General features: G+C 36.7%; 1 protein-coding gene across 1 annotated transcript in view; it reads right to left on the bottom strand.

Moving 5' to 3' along the window:
* Nucleotides 1–22678, bottom strand: part of LOC129281561 (protocadherin Fat 4-like) — a 74736-nt gene extending 52058 nt beyond the window's left edge. Inside the window, exons 1-16 of the mRNA XM_064113374.1 lie at nucleotides 22524–22678; nucleotides 21111–21206; nucleotides 20065–20216; nucleotides 16502–16567; nucleotides 15451–15537; nucleotides 13813–13908; nucleotides 11230–11343; nucleotides 10287–10497; nucleotides 8630–8751; nucleotides 7372–7557; nucleotides 6318–6458; nucleotides 4280–4438; nucleotides 3286–3488; nucleotides 1651–1780; nucleotides 902–981; nucleotides 145–232 (exon numbers count right to left, since the gene is read on the bottom strand). Of these exons, the coding sequence (XP_063969444.1) occupies nucleotides 145–232; nucleotides 902–981; nucleotides 1651–1780; nucleotides 3286–3488; nucleotides 4280–4438; nucleotides 6318–6458; nucleotides 7372–7557; nucleotides 8630–8751; nucleotides 10287–10497; nucleotides 11230–11343; nucleotides 13813–13908; nucleotides 15451–15537; nucleotides 16502–16567; nucleotides 20065–20216; nucleotides 21111–21206; nucleotides 22524–22641 (2049 nt within the window). The 5' untranslated portion in view covers nucleotides 22642–22678. The remainder of the gene's footprint in view (nucleotides 1–144; nucleotides 233–901; nucleotides 982–1650; nucleotides 1781–3285; nucleotides 3489–4279; nucleotides 4439–6317; nucleotides 6459–7371; nucleotides 7558–8629; nucleotides 8752–10286; nucleotides 10498–11229; nucleotides 11344–13812; nucleotides 13909–15450; nucleotides 15538–16501; nucleotides 16568–20064; nucleotides 20217–21110; nucleotides 21207–22523) is intronic.
* Between the last annotated feature and the right edge of the window lie 479 nt (nucleotides 22679–23157).

The following is a 23157-nucleotide window of genomic DNA, read 5'->3' as shown; positions in this document are numbered from 1 at the left end:
TGATTTCTCGAAATGACCATGGGATCTATATTATTTTTCAAAATCACCATTTGGATCGAAAAATTTCTGTCGTGTTTCCTTGTCGTTCCGTCTCAAAATAAAAAGAATCAACGAAATAGCTATAAAAGTACATCTCACGCTTACATTTTGTCCATCGCTGACAACGACGGTTATGTTATATGTTGATGGCCCATCATCACGATCGAGTTCACCAGCCGTAAAAAATTCTCCTCTGAGATAAAAGAGTAAAAAAATGTTTTAAAATGTCAAAATTATGACTTTTGTTACGCTGCTCGTACCTTTACATGCGAGAGAAACACGTTCTTAAGTCAACTACACAGGGATATATCATTTAGGGAAGTAGGGGTGGGGCTGATCTTGGAAAAACCGAAAATCAGATGGTCATTTTCACGTTTATTTTCACGTATATTGGAGGGAGGGGGGGGGGGGCTGAGGCCCCGCCCTGCCCCGGTTACAGGGATCCTGAATATCATTTACTTATCCACCTCTCCAATAATTCTAAGTATCAAAGTATCATTCTCATCGATTAATATACAATCACGTCTTAACTTTTGAAACAAATTCAAAAGTATAAGCAGTGGTTTATTTCTTTGTTTCTAATCTCGTCAGGCTGGGCTTTTTAACCAATAATCTATGTTGTTGAAGTGCGTTACACTGTATTCATACTAAGTTGAAATTCAGAAGATGACATAGTTTATTCAAATTTACATTTCTTTTTCGGGGGAGGGGGGGTGATGAATGACTCCATATCGTAATCATCACTATGACGGAAGCTTCAGCTTACATTGTAGAGAACGAATAATTGCTATCAAAATAATCATCCATGCAACCACTTTAATATTGACTGAAACTGAGTAAGTCATACAAAATTACGTCTTACGTTTTTTGATCTATTCGAAATGGAACATCGGTCTCTGAGATGGAGTATTCAAGAATAGCATCCACATCAGAATCGTTGGCCTGGTTAAAGAACATAAGTTAAAGTAGAAAACAACAATTAAAACATATTGGATTATGTATTTAAAGTGCTTTGAGCGCTCCCATTTATCGTTTAACTGGTTTCCATTAAATTATTATTTTTTAATTAGTAGATGAGAAAGAGGCTTAAGACTATCCTGTAACACACTTCCCGTCCAACGATACCATCTGCCAACGTCTAAAGGCCCATCCCCAATCCGGGGTCCGGTCTGATAGAACGGGTTCATAATAAATATGGAAATGAAATTAACCATTTATCATGTTTATATTACTGAGAAACATGTATAATACCAATATAAATCAGATACATTGAAAGATGTGATGGCATTTCAAAAACTGAACATGGGTTAATCATACGATTTTAATGTTAATACTCCCAACATGGTCAAGCTACCTGATCAGTCATACTTGCTTATAAACCTTATGCCAAAGTTTCATGAAATCGATCCATAACTTTCAAAGTTAAGATGACATTTTAAAACTTAACCTTGGCTAAGATTTCAATGTTGGCGACATGCCGTCGGAAAAGGGGGTACCTAAGTTCGTTGACCTCAAAATGACCTTTGAACTAACTGAAGAACAAATGAAAATTCTACTTGACATGCTTGTGTACGCGTTTCTTTTGAATAGCCGTATCATTCAACGAAATACCTGTACAGTTCTTATTGGAAACCCAATTGGTAATTCTTCTTCGATTTCGACGTCCATATCGTCATTGGGGAACCTTGGTGCGTGCTCGTTGATATCGATCACTTCTATGATTACGGATACGATACTGGACCTAAAATGAGACGTGTTAAACAAGATTGTGTATATCTCATTAAAACAAATAATAATAATGATAAGACATAACATTTATAAGGCGCTTACTACTGGTGTTTCTATGCGCACTGTGTTCTGTTTATGGTTTGTACTTGGGTTAAAAAAAAAAGTGGCAGGGGAAAATGACACAGCTAATACAGCTATACTAATAATCAAAAATCAAAACTAGTGTGCACCTCCAATTAACCGACCCACAACTGTGAATCATCTATTAAACATCTAATACAGTATGCAGAATTCTACCTTTTTGAAAACCTTTTACCTAAAAACGACACATTCCTTAGACAAAATTTGAAAATAAACCCCTCAAAAAAAGTTTGGAAATCTGAGTTTGGCCAGTAATTTCTCCCAACTTCCAATTTTACACTATGCATATTTGATATTATTTAAAAGATCATTTAATTTTCTTTAAAATGATACCATGCTTGTTATGATCGTGCCATCACGAAAAGAGAAGGATTCAAAAGTGTTGGATGAGGTCTGAATTGAAAAGCTGCGAAATGAGCAGAAATAGCCATGAAGGGTCAATAGAGAACATGATTCTTTTGCCTGTGTCAATAGAGATGAAAATCCATTCAAATCAAGCCCCTGCTTCTTCATTTTTGATGTGATTTATGTAGTGATGGTTCTGGGATATAACATGGATTGAGTCATGGTTTCAAATACCCATGCATGTTTGTTTGTTATGTGTTTGCTTGAATGTGCAGAGGTAAGTTTGATTCCATGTTAATGTTGATGTTAAAGTGCATGAAAACAAAAGAAACTGTTGAGAAACTCACTCATCACCACGTATAATAAAGGACAGTGACTTTCAAAATTGTGTAATTTTGCAACTTTTGAATTTTGACCTTGCCCCACTTTTCCAGGCACTGCAAGTCCATGTGAACCATAATCATATCATGTAGTGTATCATGTTAAAGAGAATTAAAAGGCACGCCAGCGAAACGTTCGCCAAGATCGATCAAAGCTATGACGTCATTTCCAATGGTATATCATCAATCGGTTTTACTGATTTATTTATTTATTTATTATTTTTGTTATTGTTATTTATTTATTTATGCTAATGTTATTGTTATTATCATTATTATTGGTTATTGGTTTCTTATTTTCTCTCTCCTTCTTTCTTCCTCCTTTGTATTGTTTATCGGGGGGGGGGTGATTGTGTGAAGCGTGGCTGAGTGTGTGATTTCCTCATGTGTGTTTTTTTTTTAATTTTTTTTTTAACTTCATCAAATTATTTCGATTGAACTGTAAATGGGAAAAATAAAGCCTGTTCAACATGAGATTTATCTATAGATTATAAATGTGTTTGTGTTTTGGGACTATATTCATAGAGATTTCAAGAAAATGCTCTTCTGTATTACTATTCCTCTTGCGATTATAAATTGTTAAAGAAAGATGTACAGATTTAATGTTATATATTATTTTCACATGTTGTATATTGAAAAAAAAATATATTCTTACCTGTAGTATGTTCCTCTCTGATCAACCGCTTCTACAAGTAGCGTGTATTGTTGAACCGTTTCTGCATCTAAGTCGGTGTCATCGACCACGGATACGACACCGCTATCGACATCGACGCCGAAGACATTCTCTCCACCGTCTGATGCCATTTGCAGACGATAAACGATCCCCTCAGAGGTCATGTCAGAATTCGTTGCTTCCACCTAGTCCACAGAATGAAATATAGATCGGAAATTAAAAAAATGTCTTTCGTCGCCTGAATAATAATGATAATAATAACATTGATAATGATGACAAAATAACGACAATAATTAACATTATATCAATAATGTTAATATTATTGATGATGATGAAAATAATAATAGTAATAATTTGAATACTATTAATGATGATAATAATAACAATATAAAGATAATGAAGACAGTAATAATAATAAAAATGATGATGATAATGATAATTACAATAGCAATAGCACGAAACATTTATGTAGCGCATAATACAATGCTTCTCAGCGCTGCATACTATTACCCCAACTTTACCACAGCTACCCTGATAGGGCGCTAGAACATTCTAGGAATTCCTAATTTCTACCTGGGGGGGGGGGGGTAAATGATAGCCTCTCTATCAAGAGGAGGACCCGTGCCCCGTTGCATAAAAGTTACTATTCTGGTAACTTTGCAATCCAATGGTAACTTTCATGGAGTCCTTGACTCTGATTGGCTGTTGATCGGCGTTACCAAGGTAGTTCCTATTGGATGGCAAAGAAACCATACAATAGTATCTTTTATGCAACGGGGCCGAGGGCTAAGATTGGCAACTGCAGATAAACGCCTTGGCAAAAGACGGGAGTGCTGCGGTGCATGGAAATTGAAACCCGGACCTTGTGGCGCAAAGTCCTGGGACTCGTCCACTGATCCACAACACCCCAAGCATAGCGCAATATTTTCTTTATATTATTATCTTAGCTCAATTGTGTTTAGAATTTGATACTTGCCTGAACAATTTCTGTACCATCTGTTGCATTTTCCGCTACTTCTCCACGGTAATGGCTTTCAGTAAAGTTAGGCGCCAATCCGTCGGGCGTTAGCTGCACAGTAACGTTCGTAACCGAATCGTCACACTCCACATCCGTCGTGTTATCACTCAGATAAATCTTTAAAAATAATAAGGAAGAACAGAATAATAGTTAACATGTAATGAGTATAACGTATGCATGAGTGTAAGTATCGCATAATATTGATAGATTAAAGAGAATGAATGTTTCAACACTTTCAACTCACTCAAATGCAATATTCATGTATTCTTATCTTAAGGGTTTATTACCGTCAAAATAGTGCAATTCATCGTGACAATTCGTTTACCTTTATTGAAATTGAACTTCTCAAGAACCACTTTTATATTCATGGGTACAAAATGCTGGAACAGCATCTCACTTGAACTACAATCGTGTCCTACTATATCATCGTTCATAAGAAAATACAAAATACTACATCCTGCAAAATGAAAATTAGTGCAATTTATAGAAACATGCTACATGTCCACCTCTCTGTCTACTATCCAACCTCATTTTCATTTCCTTTTTTTACTGTCTTTTCTCTTTCTCTCTCTTGGCTTTGATATTCTTTTAAACAGTTAAGTTTGTTCGAAGTATATGGGAATACCCTCGATAAGTCGTTGAGGCTTTTGGTGTTCCCTTCATTTTAAATTTTTCTTTGTAGATTTTGCATGTACTATAGCTTTATCTCTCTCTCTTTCCATTTTAATATTTGTTTTAATATCTTCTTTATGTGATATATATATATATATTCCTGTCTGTGATTTGATGATTGTTTTTTTAATTTGAATATGGAAATAAATGAAATAATAGTAGTTGAAATCAGATGTATTGTTGTGCATGTGGGGAGTGTGCGTGTGTGTGGGTGAGGGTGTGTGTGTGTGTGTGTGAGCGTGCGCGCAATTGTGTGTAAGTTTATTAAACACATTTTTTGCAATGTTAAGTGTATAACCGATTTTCGGTTTATCCTTGCACATACCCAAACATACATGATACGTCCACACTACTTCTACATCTACCAAAGATCTTACCTCATATCAACAGGGCGTGTAGATGTGTGTGTTTTTTTTTTAATAGGGGTCTAATGTGTGTGTGTGTGTTTGTGTGTGTTCGAAGAATTAACTCATATCAACTGAGTGTGTAGATGTGTGTGCGTGTTTAGAATAGGGGTCTAATGTGCGTGTTTGTGTGTGTGTGTTCGGAGAAGAGTCTTTAATTGATTTGTACGTGTGTTTATTCAGAAAATTGGTTTAGGCTATAGATGCGTGGGTGTGTGTATTTAAGAATGGGGTATAGTGTGGGTGTGGATGTATTGAGAAAAAGGATCTAACGTAGGTGTATATTGCGTGTGTGTTTATAAAAGGGGTCCATTGTGTGTAGTTATGTGTAATTAAACGATGTGTCTAGCGGGGGTGTGAAGCGTGTGGTTACAAGTAAAGTTTAAAGAGAGTGAATGGGTGTGTATTTATAGCAGAGGGGTCAATAAGTCTGCAAGCACAGACTTAATTTTGACAATTTAATCAGTTATACCATGTCTAGAGTGAAGACTAGACTCTCTGTCTGTGTCAAATAAGAATGGTAGAGGCAGCCACAATACACAGTGGACCTAGTCTCACCGTTTCAGACTCTTAATTATGCACTTTTAGAATGGCAAAAACCAAGGGTCTCTGCATGCTCGCAGACTAAGGGCCATTGTCGGATTCGATGAGTTTGTCTAGAAAAACAGTGCCAAATGTACAAATTTTACAGAATATATGAAGAATCGCATACATGTAATATATAGTCTAAAGTAAAGTTGTTTATTCGATTTTTTAAAGGAAATATAATTATCCATCAGTTTCTTGGCGTAGGCTTATGTGAGGAAGAAGGTGGAAAGGGTGTTTTAATCGTATTCTATGACAAAACGACTGAAGAAAATTCAATGGTATGATGTAAAATTGAGTATGAATTAAAAATCATCTTTAAACAAAAATCCTACCTGTAGTTCTGTATCATCGGTGATTGTTTCCGTATCCAAGAATTTGATGTAAAATAAGGGATAATTACTTTCTTCTTGGGTAGACACCTTTACCAGCTCAACTACATTATCAGGGACAATAAAGTAATCTCCGACGAAAGTCTGTATGAAATATAGACAAACACAATAATTCCACATACAGTCAAAAATAATATTTTAAAGGTTTAACATTAAGGAATTAACAACATGAAAAATTATTGCACCAAATTTTAGCCAAATCTGCGGACTTCTCGCTTATAAAAATATATTCGTGGTGGTACTAGGAACAGAGAAATATATGGAAATGGAATACTGAACAAATATTAGAGAGTACGAGATGACTTACTTGAAATGAACGAAAAAAATTTAGAAACCATACTACTGTGCGTCCCACAAAAAACGAAACAGATTTAACGATGATTTATCACAACTTAATCACAAATACAATAGACAAATGACCTATCATTGAAAACCTTCGAATCTCGTCATTCAGCTGGTATAACATACAATATTTATCATCTACGCATAAGTGGGTAAAAGCAAATTGAAGAAAGAATAGCAAAAAGTCATTTGGCGGGGGTATCAAATTTCAAAAGAAAAAATCACTCCCCTACAAGGTTCCATATCTGCTCTTTAATTTGATAGCTAAAATTGAAGAAAGTGTTCTTCAAATGACAGAAGAGACGCCAAGCTTTACAATGATAGGTCATTTGTGTATTGTATTTGAGATTAAGGTATGATAAATCATCGATAAATCTCGGTTTCGTTTTATGTGGGACGCACTGTATAGTGAATTGCGTAATGCAAGCGAGACTTGTTATATGTCATTACTATGTGTAGACATAATGTATATATTTTTTCCTTGTCTTTTTATACGCAGTTGTTAATAATGTTGATGCTTGATTGTGTGATATTCTGCTGTTGTAAAGGTGATACGTGCTTAACAAGCCTTAAAAGGAACTCTTTCTCAAAGAGCCCCAGTCCTTATATCTGGACACTGGACTGCAAGATATTTTAGAATAGACATGGATATTACCAAATCTTCGTCGGTCATGCTAATGATCAACCGTTCGCTCCCGTCGTCGACGATCACGAAGGGGTCTGCGTCTGTCAGTTGTCCAGAGTAGCTCTCCGAGATGAAACTCGGACATTCGTTGACGTCCGCGACCGTCACGCTCAAGGTTGCTTGTCCAACCATCTCACATTTGTTCTGCTGCACCGCCTTTCATTAAAGATAGAAAAAGGAAGTTGCAGCAAAGAATAATATCATGGGAAAGTCTTCAAAATCAAGGTGATTTGTCAACATATTATCATAGATCTAGCACCATTACATTAACATAATCCAAACTTGAGCAATCATGGAATCCGAGATAGAAATCTATCACGAGGAAGATCGCCAACACAAATAAGCGCATTTGGGACAGTGAATAATTATTGCTTTAAAAAGACCCGAGAACTATTTTTTTCTTCCAGAAAACAATTTTCTGGATTCTGTTGAAACACACTGCGAGATCGTTACATCAAATGACATTTATTTTTTAGGGTAGGGCCTTCAGAAAAAAAAAGAAAATTATGAAGTTTAGATAACTACCAATGATGATGATTATATTGATACTTGTGCCAAAGGTGAATGAAAACTGCGATGGTAATTGTAAAGATGACCAGGACCATGAAGGTAATGACGACGAAGAAGAAGACGACTTCGATGATGACTCGGTGATGGTAGTGAAGGTAGGGATACAAGTTGTGGTGGGGGGGGGGGCTATAAGATGGTGATGGGTAATTATAATGACATAAATGGTTGTGGTGATGATGGTGATATTAGAAGTCGTAGTGAAGAATCAAAACTGCCGACCATTGTGTATGTATAGGATCACACCCACATGCACACCCACCCACACATACGCATATTCACCCTCCCTTCCCACACACACACACACACACTAACAGGTGTGCGCGCGCACACCCACTCACGCACAAACCCTCGGGCACACACCCATCCTAATACACATACACACATTGATCACACAAAACCACAAACACACTGCACTGTTCACGATGGCTCAACAAGACATGGCCTTATCCTGAAATAAGTCATCTCTCTTCTCGTGTGTGTCAGTGTGTGCGCGCTCGTTATGTACAAAGTCAATGGAAGAAGTCACCGCCGCTGACTAAATGAACGGCAGTGAATGGAGTGGTGACTTAAACCAGGATAATGCCCAAAATATGTCGAACTGAGGAAAAGGAAACAATTAAGACAGAAAATTGCAATAGTTGATGTTCACTCATTTTACCTGTATGGTAATTATGCAGGGGTCCAAAGATGTCTCGTAGTCAAGTTCCTTCTTTAAGGTCACCTCAGCGGTATAAGGGTCAATCGCGAGATAGTCTAAGCATCCCCAATTCCCGCTTTGTCCTACAACGAAGAACAGGAAAACGATGAATAGGTTTCGAAAAAAAAAATCGAACGACAGTTTAACTGATTAATCAATACATTAACAAGCAGTACCATGCTGTGCCTAGATAAATTGCTTTCAGAATGGCATGTTTCAAAAAGTATATAAGTTTGACCTAATGCCACGCTATTATTCCCAGTTATTCAGGGTAATAAAGTATGATCGTGACAAAAAGATGGATGTGTACTGTTAAAAACAATTGGTAGGTCGTATTAAAGATTTGAGTTACAGGGGCAAGTTTTCTCAAATGACCATTAATTTTTTTCTATAAGGATGGGCAACTTGCAGAGCGAGATATTAGGTAAGCATGCCTGACATAGCAGGACGCAAAAATTGCATATAATTATGTCACCAGGTGACTAGAATAACACGTCAGTGAACTCTAGGCTCATATCTGTTGCATTAGCATGTTGCAACTGCAACGTGCTTGGTCAGCTCTTGAATACCAGTCACTAGTTCACGCATTGTTGCTTTATAGTGGCTGCCCTTTCACATGGAAAGTTGTAATTTGAATGATAATTCCAGTGCAAAAATAAGGCTAAGGACGAATTTTTAGCACGTGTGAAACCAAACTAGAATCACGACCGCTAATCACAATCACGAATTCAAATTTTACTCCGGAGGTGAATTCCAAGTGTAACTCAAATTATGGTACACAGTTTCCGTGTGAAAGGTCCGATGATTCTAAAGATACATTGCAATCATCATTACAATGACGATTCAAGATCCAAGTGTGAAAAGGCTCATAATCTAATAAAAAGCATAATGTGAAAGAGTAGTACCGCCCTTTCGCACGGTAAAAAGATCATAATTTGAATGATATTTCCAGTGATAAAATAGGTTTATGACGAATTTTCAGCACGTGTGAAACCAAACTGGAACATGATTAGAATCCCCAACGCTAATCACGAATTAAAATTCTACTCAGGAGGTGAATTCCAGTTAACTTACACTCAAATTACGGTACGAATTTATCGTGTGAAAGGCTCGACCTCCAAAACACCTTTTTTTTTTTTTGGGGGGGGGAGGCGGAGCTTACGTGACCTTTTAAGCACTCCAGTTAACTTACACTCAAATTACGGTACGAATTTATCGTGTGAAAGGCTCGACCTCCAAAACACCTTTTTTTTGGGGGGGGGGGGGAGGCGGAGCTTACGTGACCTTTTAAGCACTCCCGCAATCATGCACTCATCGTAGTTTGTATTTGCGATGCAGTGCTTTGATTGACAAGTCACCAAGAACACATACCGCCTACGCTCGGGAATTCGAATTCAAATCAGTTTTATAGTGAGCGTGTGAAAGGTCAGATGATTCTAAAGACGAATTGCTATCATTACTATGATGATTCAAGATTTACGTGTGAAAAGCCCCTATCAATTTTGGTGCACATCATTGAATATTAACCCATCATTCCATTTCATTTCGAATGACCTTCTGATCATGCGCAGATTCTATGGAACTACGAACTGGTCTGTTTGCACGTATGAATACTCACCAATAAAGCTGAACTGGAGAGGCGTGTTAAGGGTGTCGCCATCCGTGGCCGAAATATCCATGTAGACAAAAAACGAATTTCTCTCGGGGATTGTGACGTTATAATTATCCTGACTGAATACCGGTGGTTCGTCATCTGTATCGTTAACTAGAACCATGATGGTAACGTTGCCTTCTTTTGGGTCAAATCCACTGGAACACTGGCCCCCATCCTGGAAAAGAACCAAAACGTAGGGTCATGAAAATGAATCAATTCGATGGCTGTCAAAAATAATGCTCCTGAATTCTTAACATGAGCGCCTTTGTTCTAATAATACATATCGAATTTCCATCGGGGTAATTGTTGTATTTTATGTATTTTGTCATTGGGGATTGACCGTGATGTATCAACACGATCTTTGACAATCTCCTTCACATTTTTGATTTCATCTGTATTTGTGTCACATTTTGTTGCTCTTTATATTTTGTGTCTTTACTGTATTGATATTTGTATGTATTTTTAAACTAAGTTTGTATAAATAAAATGTGAATATGAATATAAATTTATTTGATGCAAGAAAAAAAATAGCCACAGTGGACAAGATGCAGTGGTGTGTAGGGCATCGAACCCCTGACTTTCATTTGTAATCAGGTGCCTTCGACCACTCGGCCATGGCATCTCCATCTATCTGAAGAATGGACAGAGCAGTCCAGGATAGGCCCCATAGAAAATTGACTAAACCTTTTTTTTTCGTATGTACAATATTTTTTATGGTTTCTTGTCGATTCGAGGATGCTGATTACGAATCTGAATGATGCCACACATGCAACACATTCTTAGTAATTTTCTCAATATCATGGAATGTAATATTGTCATGTATTCAAAGTATTTATATTACCTTTCTCAAATGGGTATCATGCTCACTCTGAGCCTTATTAAAAAGCAATAACAAAATTCAACTCACCTTTACTGTTAATGTAAAATCATACGACATCTGGGTTTCATAGTCTATCTCGTCATTCAAAATTAGAAACACTTGACCAGATTGGCAACCAGAAGATATTCGAAATGGCACGTCCTGGTAAAAAAAAAATGAATATCTTATGTATCAATGAATATTTGCATGATCATGAGCCCCATCTTAAAGTTAAGAGGCCAGGTGTGCTTACCCATAAGAATCGAAGCAGGATGGAAAAAACTATAACACATCTATAAAAAAAAAATGGTTATCACAACTGTCGCCGGCCTTTTGTCGATTGTATAAAAAATGAAAGAGGAAAAGGACGTTTTAACATCATTTTTTTTTTAATCCACCGTAGCTTCCTCGAACAGGATGTCCTGTTCCCTTTTGCGTAGTGTTCAATTATTTGATATTCATTTGATCTTATTATTGTAGTAGGCCTACCGAAAGAGCTTAACTTTCACCCTTTATAAGAATTATAATCATTATTTACAATTATTAATTATAAGAATGTCACTAATCAACGTGATCGTTTCATATGCAACAATTTAATCATGTTATAACATAATTCAGCAAAGTAATCTTAAATATGAAAAATTCAATAATATTCCCATGTCTAGATTATTACATCATAATAATGCTTGTACATGCATATCAACTTTGATATATGCTTCGACCGCGTATTGTAATAGGTGCAGCATTATATTAGTATTATAGCTTAGACAGAAAGAAAGAGGCTGAGGACGTAGCAATATTGGTTCACTCGAGTCATTTAATGCCAAGCTTTCGACCTTTTAACGACTGGTCTTCATCAGGGCTTAAGTTAAGTGTGTGGATACAGTAAAACAAGATCGAAACCTTAGCATAATGTTATATATAAGAATTGTAAGAGCAATTACATTCATGTATTTGATTATATCCTCTTTGAGGATATTCACAGCATGTAATGATTAAAAATATTCCAGAATGTCTCAGTAAAGCTTTGTTAGGCATGTCTATTTAATGAGGCCGAGTAATTTTTCTTATTTCTGGAATGTACAAGATAGACAATATAAGGTGGTTTCAAACCGCCTCGATCACAAGAATCCCCGTTAGATTACGAGAACTTTTTTAGGCTGAAAAATACCCATTAATTATTCCTGCATTCACACCGCCCTGAAACATACCCTTCGGGATAAGTTCCTGAAGTTACGAGCATGCGCAGTATGGTCTGATAAGCAGCAAGGCGCGAAATTCAAAATCACTAGCCCAGCAGCAACCCATGCACGGCGCCGCACCCAATGACACGCTGGGCTAAAAGTTCCCGTAATTTGCTTTCACATCGCCAAAATACCTGCGACCTTGGAAAAATCCCCGCGAAAGTTCTCGTAATTTCGCCAAGTACCTACTATTTAGCGGGTATTTTCTTTCGGGGAAATTACGCGTAGTTTGCTTTCACATTACCAAAATACCTGGTATTTTCTGATCGGGGTAAATTTCCCGATCAGAGAATACCTGGAACTGACGAACTTCGAGGCGGTCTGAAACCACCTACTATAGGATTATCTATTTTGTTTACATTGTTAATTTCACTGAGGTCATTCAAGAGTCTTCTAGAAATGAACTGCTCTAGAAAGAACGCGAATGTTCTTTTTAAAGACAATACTAAAAGCTTCCAGAATAGTGGACATTTATATATATAAGCTGGCAGTTTCTTCATCATATCAGATCAGAATTCAAAGTTTCACACCAGACTTACTACAGAGCATAGTTTATTTCCAATTGGAATAAAACATTTATCTTCTGTGGAATTATTTGCACGCCATCAATAAACTGTTTACAGTTAATTCGAGAGAGGAATTCTCAGTTCTCATCGAGATCATCAACCTGTTTTAATGAACGCTTTTCAACCCATGGATTGCTGAAATTGACTGTTCATCATCATCAACATCGTCTTCACAGACATTTCAACTAGTTACAGTGACTCTTATTATTCATCGTGTTTCAACATCAATTCCATCATCGCCAGCATTATGAACATTAATTTAAGGAACCTTTGCCAGCCAACTTGGATATATATATCATTTGGAATATACATTTATTGAGTAATCAGAACTGAATCTTCAAGAGATGTAAGATTATTATTTTTGTTTTGTTTAGTGTATGATTGATCTATTTCCTGTAATGAAAAAAAAAGGAAATCAAATTTAAAACTAAATTTTCATTGTTATTTGTTGCAGTATCGTAACAATAAAAAGGAGTGTGAACCCACTGCTACATCCGCAGCCTTTTTCTTTCTGCCACGCCTAATAATGATAATGGTGATGACAATGATAATAATAATAATAATAATGATGATTATAATAATAATATTGATAATAATGATAATAATAATGATAATGATGATCATAATAATAATAATAATAATAATAGTGATAATAGTAGTAGTAGCAGTAGTAGCAGCAGCAGTAGTAGTAGTAGTAGTAGTAGTAGTAGTAGTAGTAGTAGTAGTAGTAATAGTAGTAGTAAATACTCATGATAATTACTATCATTATCAACTATTAAGTAAAAATAACACAAACGTTTGTAAAGTATCATAATACGCACATCTGAGATACTGTAACTTAAGTCGACATCTGTTCCGTCGTCATCAAAAGCTTGAATGGGGACATCTGTCACCAGCAGCGTACCATTCTCTGCGTTCTGAGATTAGATATGGGAGAGAAGATAGAAAATAGGGAGACGGAGAAAGAAAGAATGAGAGAGATAGGGAGAGAAAGAGAGAGAGAGGTGGAGAGGGAGGGGGAGAGAGGGGGAGAGAGAGCAAAGTAAAAAATACAATATGATGATAACAGTAATGATGATAGATCATAATAAATAATAATTAGTTATAATTATTGATAGTAATAATGAAAATAATGATGATAATAATAAAAAGAATAATAATACTACTACTACTTCTACTAATGATAATAATAATAATAATGATGATGATGATAATTCAAACGAAACAATGACAACAATATTGATATCAATTGTATTAATATGGATAGTACTGAATAATAATGATAAAATCATCAGCCCACCTAATGAATATTAACGACTTGAATATACACGTTTTCACAAAATATTGCTTAAACTTAAAATTCAATAAGTGTAAATGTTATCAGATTTTGATGACATTTTCAGCATTTTGCTCAGTGAATTTTACTCTATTTATTTAGATATAATTATTCTTAGCCCGGAGTACTCCTTCACATTAAAAATTTAATAGACACAATGAAAGTTAGACCACTCGGGTATTAGAGTAAATGATTATTTGAGAATTTAGAACAATTGTAGTGTGGACCAAAGGGCAATTTTACCAGACTACCAGATGGCTTTCTTTTAACATGTATGAGGTATTAGACTATCTGAGAATAGACCTACTGCTTATGTACCAGTTGCAGGAAAGAAAACATAGTCACCAAATTGTGAAGTGAAATTTTCTCAATTTATTTAATAATAATAATAATAATATAGGGTATTTATATTGCGCACATATCCACCTTGTTAGGTGCTCAAGGCGCTCCTTAGATATAATTATTTTTAGCCAGGAGTATCCCTTTAAAAAGTTATATTCTAATATTGCTTGATTGTTCGTCGCAATTCTTCCTTATTTTTTACGCTTTCCTTCTATCCGATTTACCCTGCCAATGACATATTTTTATATTAATTGATTTATTTACGCTCTAATAAATTTTCCACTAAAATTATAAAATTATAAATCTAAATTTTATATAAATATGTTAACTTAACAGTAATTGTTGAACGGGCTAAACAATCATGCTTGATTTATTGAGAATAAAATATTGAAAGCAAACTTTGTTGTTTAAAATCTTAAAACACTTGTTCAAACTTTTGTAAAACTGCTATAACATGTATAAAGTTCATAAAGTTCCACTGCACTATTCGTATAAGAGTAGGGGGAAACCCCGGTGTAGTGGTCCACCTGCATTCCCCCCAATCAGGTATATCGGGAGGAGAGACCTGCGGGTCATAGTGTTTCAGTTCGCTTTTCGCCTCCCAGGCACAGGTGACGCCAAAACAAATAATGATAATAATAATAATAGTAAACAGCGTTGTATGAAAATTGTAATAGCGTTTTAATGTGTACAATGTTTTATGGACCTTGTCGTCTTTGTCGGGTGTTCAATTTATTGATATATTTGAATAAAGATGGCATACATATAATGCTGAACTTACCTCTGCTATTGTGGCAGTGATGATGTTTACATCGAAATAGGGTGCATGTTCATTAACGTCTGTCACAGTCACTTCATGATCTAGCGACTATTCGTTAAAAAAAAACCTCATGAAAACAGAGGGTTATAAAACTAATAATTACATATTTTGATATGAAATAATTTGTCTAAAATTCTACACTCTAATGAAATTTCTCATAAATTTAAAACGAGGCCTTCAGTAAAATCTAGATATCTGCTGTGATATTAGTGCAAGTATAACAAACAGTCTGTCAGTGAATTTTTTTTCTTCAAAGAAGAAAGAAATGCGTGTCTGAATTTTCTTTTTGATAACAAGAAATATAGCGTTATAAATATTTTTCTGTGGCATTTCAAAATATATCCTATATGTCCCAGGATGTGCACTAAAACATAATATGCAGTTGATATTCTTATGATTACTTGTAGCCTTCATGTTTTGCACCACTATAATCGTTCCGTCATCATAGTTATAATCAGTATTTAATTTGTCCTTCTTAAACATGATTGTATACTTTATAATATTGATATTGGAATATAAGTGTTTTGGATGCTCAAATGTAATACTATACAAATCTTGTTCAAATAAGAAGAAATATCGAGTAATAAATACTGCGTACACAATATTGAAAGAAATTGAGATTTGATTATAGAATGTGTATAAGTGACCTATTTACTTTGACCAATTAAATGCATATCACTAAGCTTATTGAATGGTATAAATTCTATAAATTGATTAAAATGCTAAATCTAAGCCGTGACGATATGAAATCATTGCAAAGATAGAGAGAAAAACCCACTCTGTTCATTAATCTAATGAAACACATGTAAATTCAAACGCAAACTCCACATACATGTACCTTTGGAAACGATAGAAGCAAACGCATGTTCGTGATATTCCGGAAGATGTTAACACAATTTGTTCTTAATGATTAACTCGTGATTAAGACCAGGAAATTCTGTTCTAATAACAATAACAGTTATAATGATAAAACGATAATAGTAATAATGTAGAAAATAGTTGTATAACTTACATCAGCTCCGCTACTCCAGCCATCCGAGTCATTACAGTCGATGACGAATTCGATTACAGAATTATTCTAAAAAAAGAGAGAAATAAAATAATTCATCTGGTGAATGGTACCCATACACAGAAAACTTTAAAATAATTTAAATGTTTGCCAAGATCAGACACTCTCAGACACACCCTAAAACACACCCCTGCACGCCCAGAAATCTGCTCACTCACATACAATTCAATGTACACCCACTCTCATTTGAGAGTGGGTGCGCTGGCGTATTGGAAGCCAATGAAGTGATTTCAGAATAGGTGTAACATGTTCAGATTTTCTTGAAAGAATAACGAGGCCTGCAGCAGAATTTTGATACAAATCCTCACCCACGTACATCCATATGCCCCCGCACACACCCAGACAACCGCACACCATCACCAGCAACACTAGAAATTCACATAGGCTTAAACAAATACGGGCAGTTAAAAACAATTCTGTATATTCCTTTTTTTTGGTATGTTTTACGCAATAAGTAAGTTAATATTTTGCATTGGATGGATACCAGCCTTCTACTCCGTGTGTTGATAAATATTTACATATTTTTTTTCTTGTATTTGAAACCAATCGGTATTGTATTTATATATATTTAATTACGGTGAAACTTACATTCAGTCATGACAGACTGCTTTTCAGCAAGTCCGTGAACATAAGTATTATAAGTAACACACAAAATAAAACATACATAATAATAACATTAAAAACAAAGAAAAGTAAGTAAAAATACATAAAACTACGGCACGAAGAAAAATTCTCCTCCTCCCCCCCCCCCTCGGCAGATCAGTTAGAAGTCGATGCAATTAAGAATCTCATAAATAAGGAGAACATATCCAACTGACGGGTATTACTTGGTAAAGAATTAAACAATATTAAATACCTGTATAGAGACCGCCGTCTCCTATAAAAATTTGTTTTTGGCTTTTCATGACTAATCCTACATTGGTAATTACGAAGAGAATAATTGTTTTTCTTGATTTTGTTATTTTGGAACACAAGAAACAATGAAGTTGTCCATGAGCTGGCGGGGGTTTCGGATTCCGGTGACCCAAGTTTTCTCAAAACTATCTACTGGTGCGCCTAGTGCCCTTTGATGAGGCCTTATACCTCAATACCAATTCCCTCAAAAAGGACCTTAAGTAGCCGGTCCTCTGGTTGCTTGATTACAAGCATTCAAACTTTCTTTTAGCAATATCAGGCTAAAAAAATTTACTACCAATTGCATAACGAATGCATCTATGCCTAAAGCATGTAATAAACGATTAAAGTGGGTTCAGCTACGACTATGTTCCCGACCTTTCGTTGGAGAACGCGAACGCTTATTTACGACGGTAGTTGATTTTGGAAGAGACTTTTGGGCCCGTCATCATGGTCGTAAAACTCTGTCCTGCAATGCAAATTGTGTGACATGAGATTTTTTTTTTCGTTTCGCATCTGCAACGGAAACATTCAATATGCGTTTTGTGTGCACATTTCTGGTTTCTACTATGGTAACAGCGATATATCCGATTTAGGACGACTTTCCAGAGCCACATTTGGTTCCTCCCAGAGCTCGAGAGGCCGCCCGGGGGCCCACTTCCATTGACGAGTGGATACCAGGCGCGACCACGCGTAAAAGGAGGCAGAGTAGGCAAGTACGTTACGTATAGGCCTAGGTAACGTTTTAACGTTATAAGGGTGTCAAAAACGATGTTTAAAATACTGAAAAAAGGGATATATTTCCAATACTTGTAGGGTTTCACAAGCCAAATACTTGTTAAGAGATGCATTTTCATAATCTGGAAAAGATTTGCTTCCCTTGTTTACGGTTCTTTTCGAAACCCCATGGTCGTGCCTGGTATCCACTCATCAATGGAAATGGTACACCGGGAATTTGAATCTAATCCCCCATTTCTGGGGAAAGTAAAACATAATGCCCATTACATTGTGTGCTAGAGGCATATTGTTTTTTTTTTAACCCATGGAATCAATTGCCAGTGACCCACCAATCATCCACATTAAATGCAATATCGATTCGATGGACTGTAATGATCTATATCTAAGCCTTAATTCAGTAAGTTTTTCCTCACTCAATATGTACTCGATTTGTTTGTAAAACCACTTTCTTATCCATGGCATAATCTATTGTGGGCCCTGCATTTCGAATATCTCCTGCCAGCTGTCATAGTAGAGGCTCGCCGCCTGCTCAGGGGGCATATACGATGATGACCAGACGTACATTCATGAAAACGGGATTCAATTATGGTGCGGGTGTCACGTGAAAGAATTTTGCACACGAAAAGCAGATCTATAGGGCCTGTATCACAAAGCTTAGCAATGAATGTAGAACAGTTTTCTATGATTAATTCCATTGATTATAATATACAATTAATTGTGAAAATCGAATGTACGATTAATCCCTAATTGTTAGGGGACCCTAATGTTACCGTCTCTGAGGTTTGCGAAAGGTGGCTGTTGTCTTGCACCACTGACGAATCCAGCGGGGGGTGGGGGGGGGGGGCTAATCATGCTGGTGCCCCCCCCCCCCTCGAGAGGAATAATCAAAATTTGTAATGTAAATATGCCGTTCTAACACAAGTGTGCCCCCCCCCCTTGAAAGCGAGGATCAGTTTTTTTTTTTTTTTTGCTTGTCAAATTTTCCTCGGGGAAAATGTGCAACCCCCCTTTTGAAAAATCCTGGATCCGCCCCTGTCTTGCACCATGGAGCTATAGTAGCTCCATGCACGCACTTTACTCTGTTTATATACACGTATCATAAACCAAAAGGGTGACACGCCATCTCAGAGGGAATAAGGTTAGAGTTTTTGGTTCAAATGATGTAAGGGTAAGGAATAAGGATATACTCAGTTTTAGAGGTTACCGACGGCGATCGACCGATTAGTAGCCTTTTCGGGCGCCGCTGGAATTCAGGCATTGGCTGTAAAAAGATTTATCGGTGGCCGAGCATACGTGCCCTGTCGATTACCCATTACCCAAGTCCAAATCTGGGTCAAGTCGGGGAACTTTTTTGTTTGGCGTCCGAGCAATGACCGGCTGATGACCCACCGATTTCCGGTCGGTCTCCCACCGGCACCGGCCTATTTTTATTAAGTAATTGCCCGGCCGATCTTAAATTCGCCGCGAGATCATCGACCGATCTCTGACCGGCCGGTGACCGCTCAACAGCCTTGATCCATCAAGATTAATTTTTGACCAAGACCGTTCGACGGCGACCGCTTTATTACGTCGGGGCCCATGCGGCGAACACCCAGGCACCAAGTGTATTTAGGCGGCGAGTGATAAGTGAGCAGGCGCCGACAAAAGTGTAACTCCGCCCTTAACCGAGCGATGCCCCCAAAACCAGTGGTGCCCAGACGGCCGCCGCTCGGTGCCCGGCGAACTCGGCTAAAAACTCGCCACTCGGACGCCGAGCAGGCTAATTTTGGGGGTTGTGAACTTAGCCTAAGATTTCATGTTTGGCTGAATGCGCAGAATTTTCATCGGGGCAAATGTCTCCGAAGCAAATTTCATGGCGGAATCCATAAACCTACCTCAAAGTCGAATCCTCCATCATAGAAAACTTGAAGACCCTCGATACTGAATATATTCACCGCCTCTTTGTCAGTAGAATCAGGAGATATTCGAATGGAAACATTTTCTGGAGGCTGGTCCGATGATACTACGACATCGAACATAAGTGTTCCTGCAAGGTTAGGGAGAGAGAGAGGGGGGGGGGGGGTGAGAGGGAGAGATTGACCCTTATACAATTAACGCTTCCAGTTTTCGGCAATACGGAAGGGGGATCACAGAATTCGGAAGAACACAGGATATCACGGAAAATGCATTTTCTTAGGCCATAACAGGTGAAGCTATAAAAAACAGGCAACGAAAAAAAAAATCAAAATTAAAGCAGTATACATTATATCCCTTACTGAAACTTTGTTGCTATTTGATTGGTCGAGAGCCCTTCATCATTTTCATGTGACTAATCATATTAATTTCACCAGAAAAATAAAATTCATCGGTGATCAAATCCCCTCGGGAAAAATAGTAATCAGAGCCGAACCAACCTCGGATAAACAAATTTCTACTATACTTCCTCAAACCATGTATATTTGTATAATATATCAGTACATCAGTTGACAAGAAGTTTTCACAACACTTCGCAGACGATTTATGGAACGTTGAGAATCAATAATTGTCAATTAAAACAGCAATTGTAGTCCTGGACGCTGGACATTATTTGCAATTTTTCGTCAGCTCTGAATCTTAGAACGATCAGACGTCCCCGTTCACCAATTATCGACAAAGGCCTCTTAGCTGTTCATTAAGATTTGTCGAGAAGTTTCAATAGATTTACTATGTTGTAGAATCCTTCCCCGTCACAATTGCGAAAGCTCGCTAATGCTGATTTAGCCAGTACGCAGTGTCTATCATCCGTTCGTCAAACTTCAAGCTTTGCGATCTACTAATATTTGTGTTGTTTGCTAAGTGCTTCATGGTACAGAAGAACACATAAAATTTTATTGTTTCAACATCAAACAAATTGCATTTTAGAAAATGAAAAAAATTGACATATTTTTCTTTCTTAACTTACCACTGGGATATGTTTCTTTATATGGATCGTCAAGAATACACTCGAAATCGATACAGAGGCAATAATTATTATCCAAACAATTGATTGAACAAGATCCTGTAAAAAAAGACATGGCAATATATCATGGATATAGTGATAATAATAATGTTAATAATGATAATATAAAAAAGTAATAATAAACAATACCAAGGTAGACACTTCAGTTCTGAAAACGGCCCTGCTTGACATGATAATGTTATTGATCATGTTTATTTCAAAAACTGACATAGGAATTTGATGGCGATCGACACCATCCCAAGTTAAAATGAGAAATAAAACTATAAGATGTATCTTACTGCCTATATTATGAGGTTTAGTCATGGAAATATGTGTATACATGTTTATAAGTCATATTAAGATGGTTTCTCACAAAAATTCTTTAACAAATCGTAATCTCCAAACATTTCTCAAACGCATTTATAGTCCTATCTTAGGCCTACCTGTAGACACTTTGATAAAGTCATAAAGGGGAGGGTTAGTTGTTTTCTCACAACTTACATCATATTTACAAGAGAATGAGTTACTTGACCCACATCAATCCGCGTACAAGCCTGGTCATAGTGTAGAAACACTACTAGTTTACTTAACAGATGGTTTTTATAGAGAAATGGATAATGGTAACATCACTGCTCTCATTTTGCTTGATATGAGTTCAGCATTTGACACAGTAGATCACACTATCCTAATTGGAAGGCTTAACTCATTAGGTATCAAGGTCTCAGTATGTTAGAATCGGTAGTTCTATCTCAGGTTTAACTACTCTGAAGTTTGCTGTACCCCAGGGCTCTGTAGGAGGCCCACTGCTCTATTCCCTCTATATGCAACCAATCAGCGAGATATTTCGTAAACATGGCATAATACCATTGTTAATGCCGATGACATACAACTCTATTTGTCTTTTCAACCTTCAATGTCGTCACTGACCTCGGCTATCACAAGACTTGAAACATGTCTACAAGACCTTAAGACATGGCTTGTATCTAATTGCCTGAAACTGAATGATGATAAATCGGAATTCTTAATACTTGGATCGAAGTTTATGCTTAGGAAAATTGGCTTTCAGTCATGTCACGTCCATCTTGGTAACAGTTGTATCACTCCAAAAGGGACTGCACTCGATGAGGTTATACAGTTCACTCTAAGTGTGATTTGGGACTGAATTCTCTTTTGAACTTAGTGCCTACACTCCAAAACACAATAGGTGAAAAGGATGGAAAGTGTGAAAAGGAGTGAAAGCGTTTTCCGCCCTTTAAAAAAAATCACTCCTGACCCCTTTTAATGGTGACTTACCCCTATTCATTTTTAGAGTGTACTTGAATGATGGTCTTACTCTTTTTAAATCCATAAAATAGAAGTATCTTGAGAAAAAAATACCTTGGACGCCAGAATGGTGTTCCACTAAAGTAACCAACGTCAACCAGAAGATCAGAGCGTATGAAATGCCAAAATAAATACCTCCTATCCGAAGGCTGTTTCGAATAGGATGAGCCATACTCGTTTTGGGTGATTACTCCGTACTTTATGTCAGCCTGTAAGAAGGATATAGAATGAAAATGGAAGAAGATGAGAACTAGATGGTTTTACATATTCTCTCTTTTAATACCTAATCACTAATTTTACGATCAATTTCTAATGTATTTCTTTGTATACCTTGTTTTCATTGTCCTTTCTATGAACTTTGTTTGGGACATTTTTGATAATAAACAGCAAAATAAGATAATTCCATTTAAGCCAGCAAAATAAAAATAATTACCCATTTTATTATTTTTGGTTGAAAAAACACTGTACAATGATTTTATACACGAAATCATGTTTTTTGAGCATTTTTGGTCTGACATGCACTTACAAAATGTTGTGTTATTTCGAAACTGCGTACCGGGCGTCGAAAATTAGGTCTTAAAAGATGCGGCAGACTTTTAAGGGAAAAAGTCACGAAACATTGCGGCGAGAGCTTCTCGTGTTCCAAAAACATATTGCGAGAAACGTCGAGGGAGGGTGGGAGGTGGGG

This window comes from Lytechinus pictus, chromosome 18, assembly GCF_037042905.1.
Source record: "Lytechinus pictus isolate F3 Inbred chromosome 18, Lp3.0, whole genome shotgun sequence".
Lineage (NCBI taxonomy): Eukaryota > Metazoa > Echinodermata > Echinoidea > Temnopleuroida > Toxopneustidae > Lytechinus > Lytechinus pictus.
Note: the sequence above shows the minus strand (reverse complement) of the source record. Positions and strands in the feature narration are given on the sequence as shown.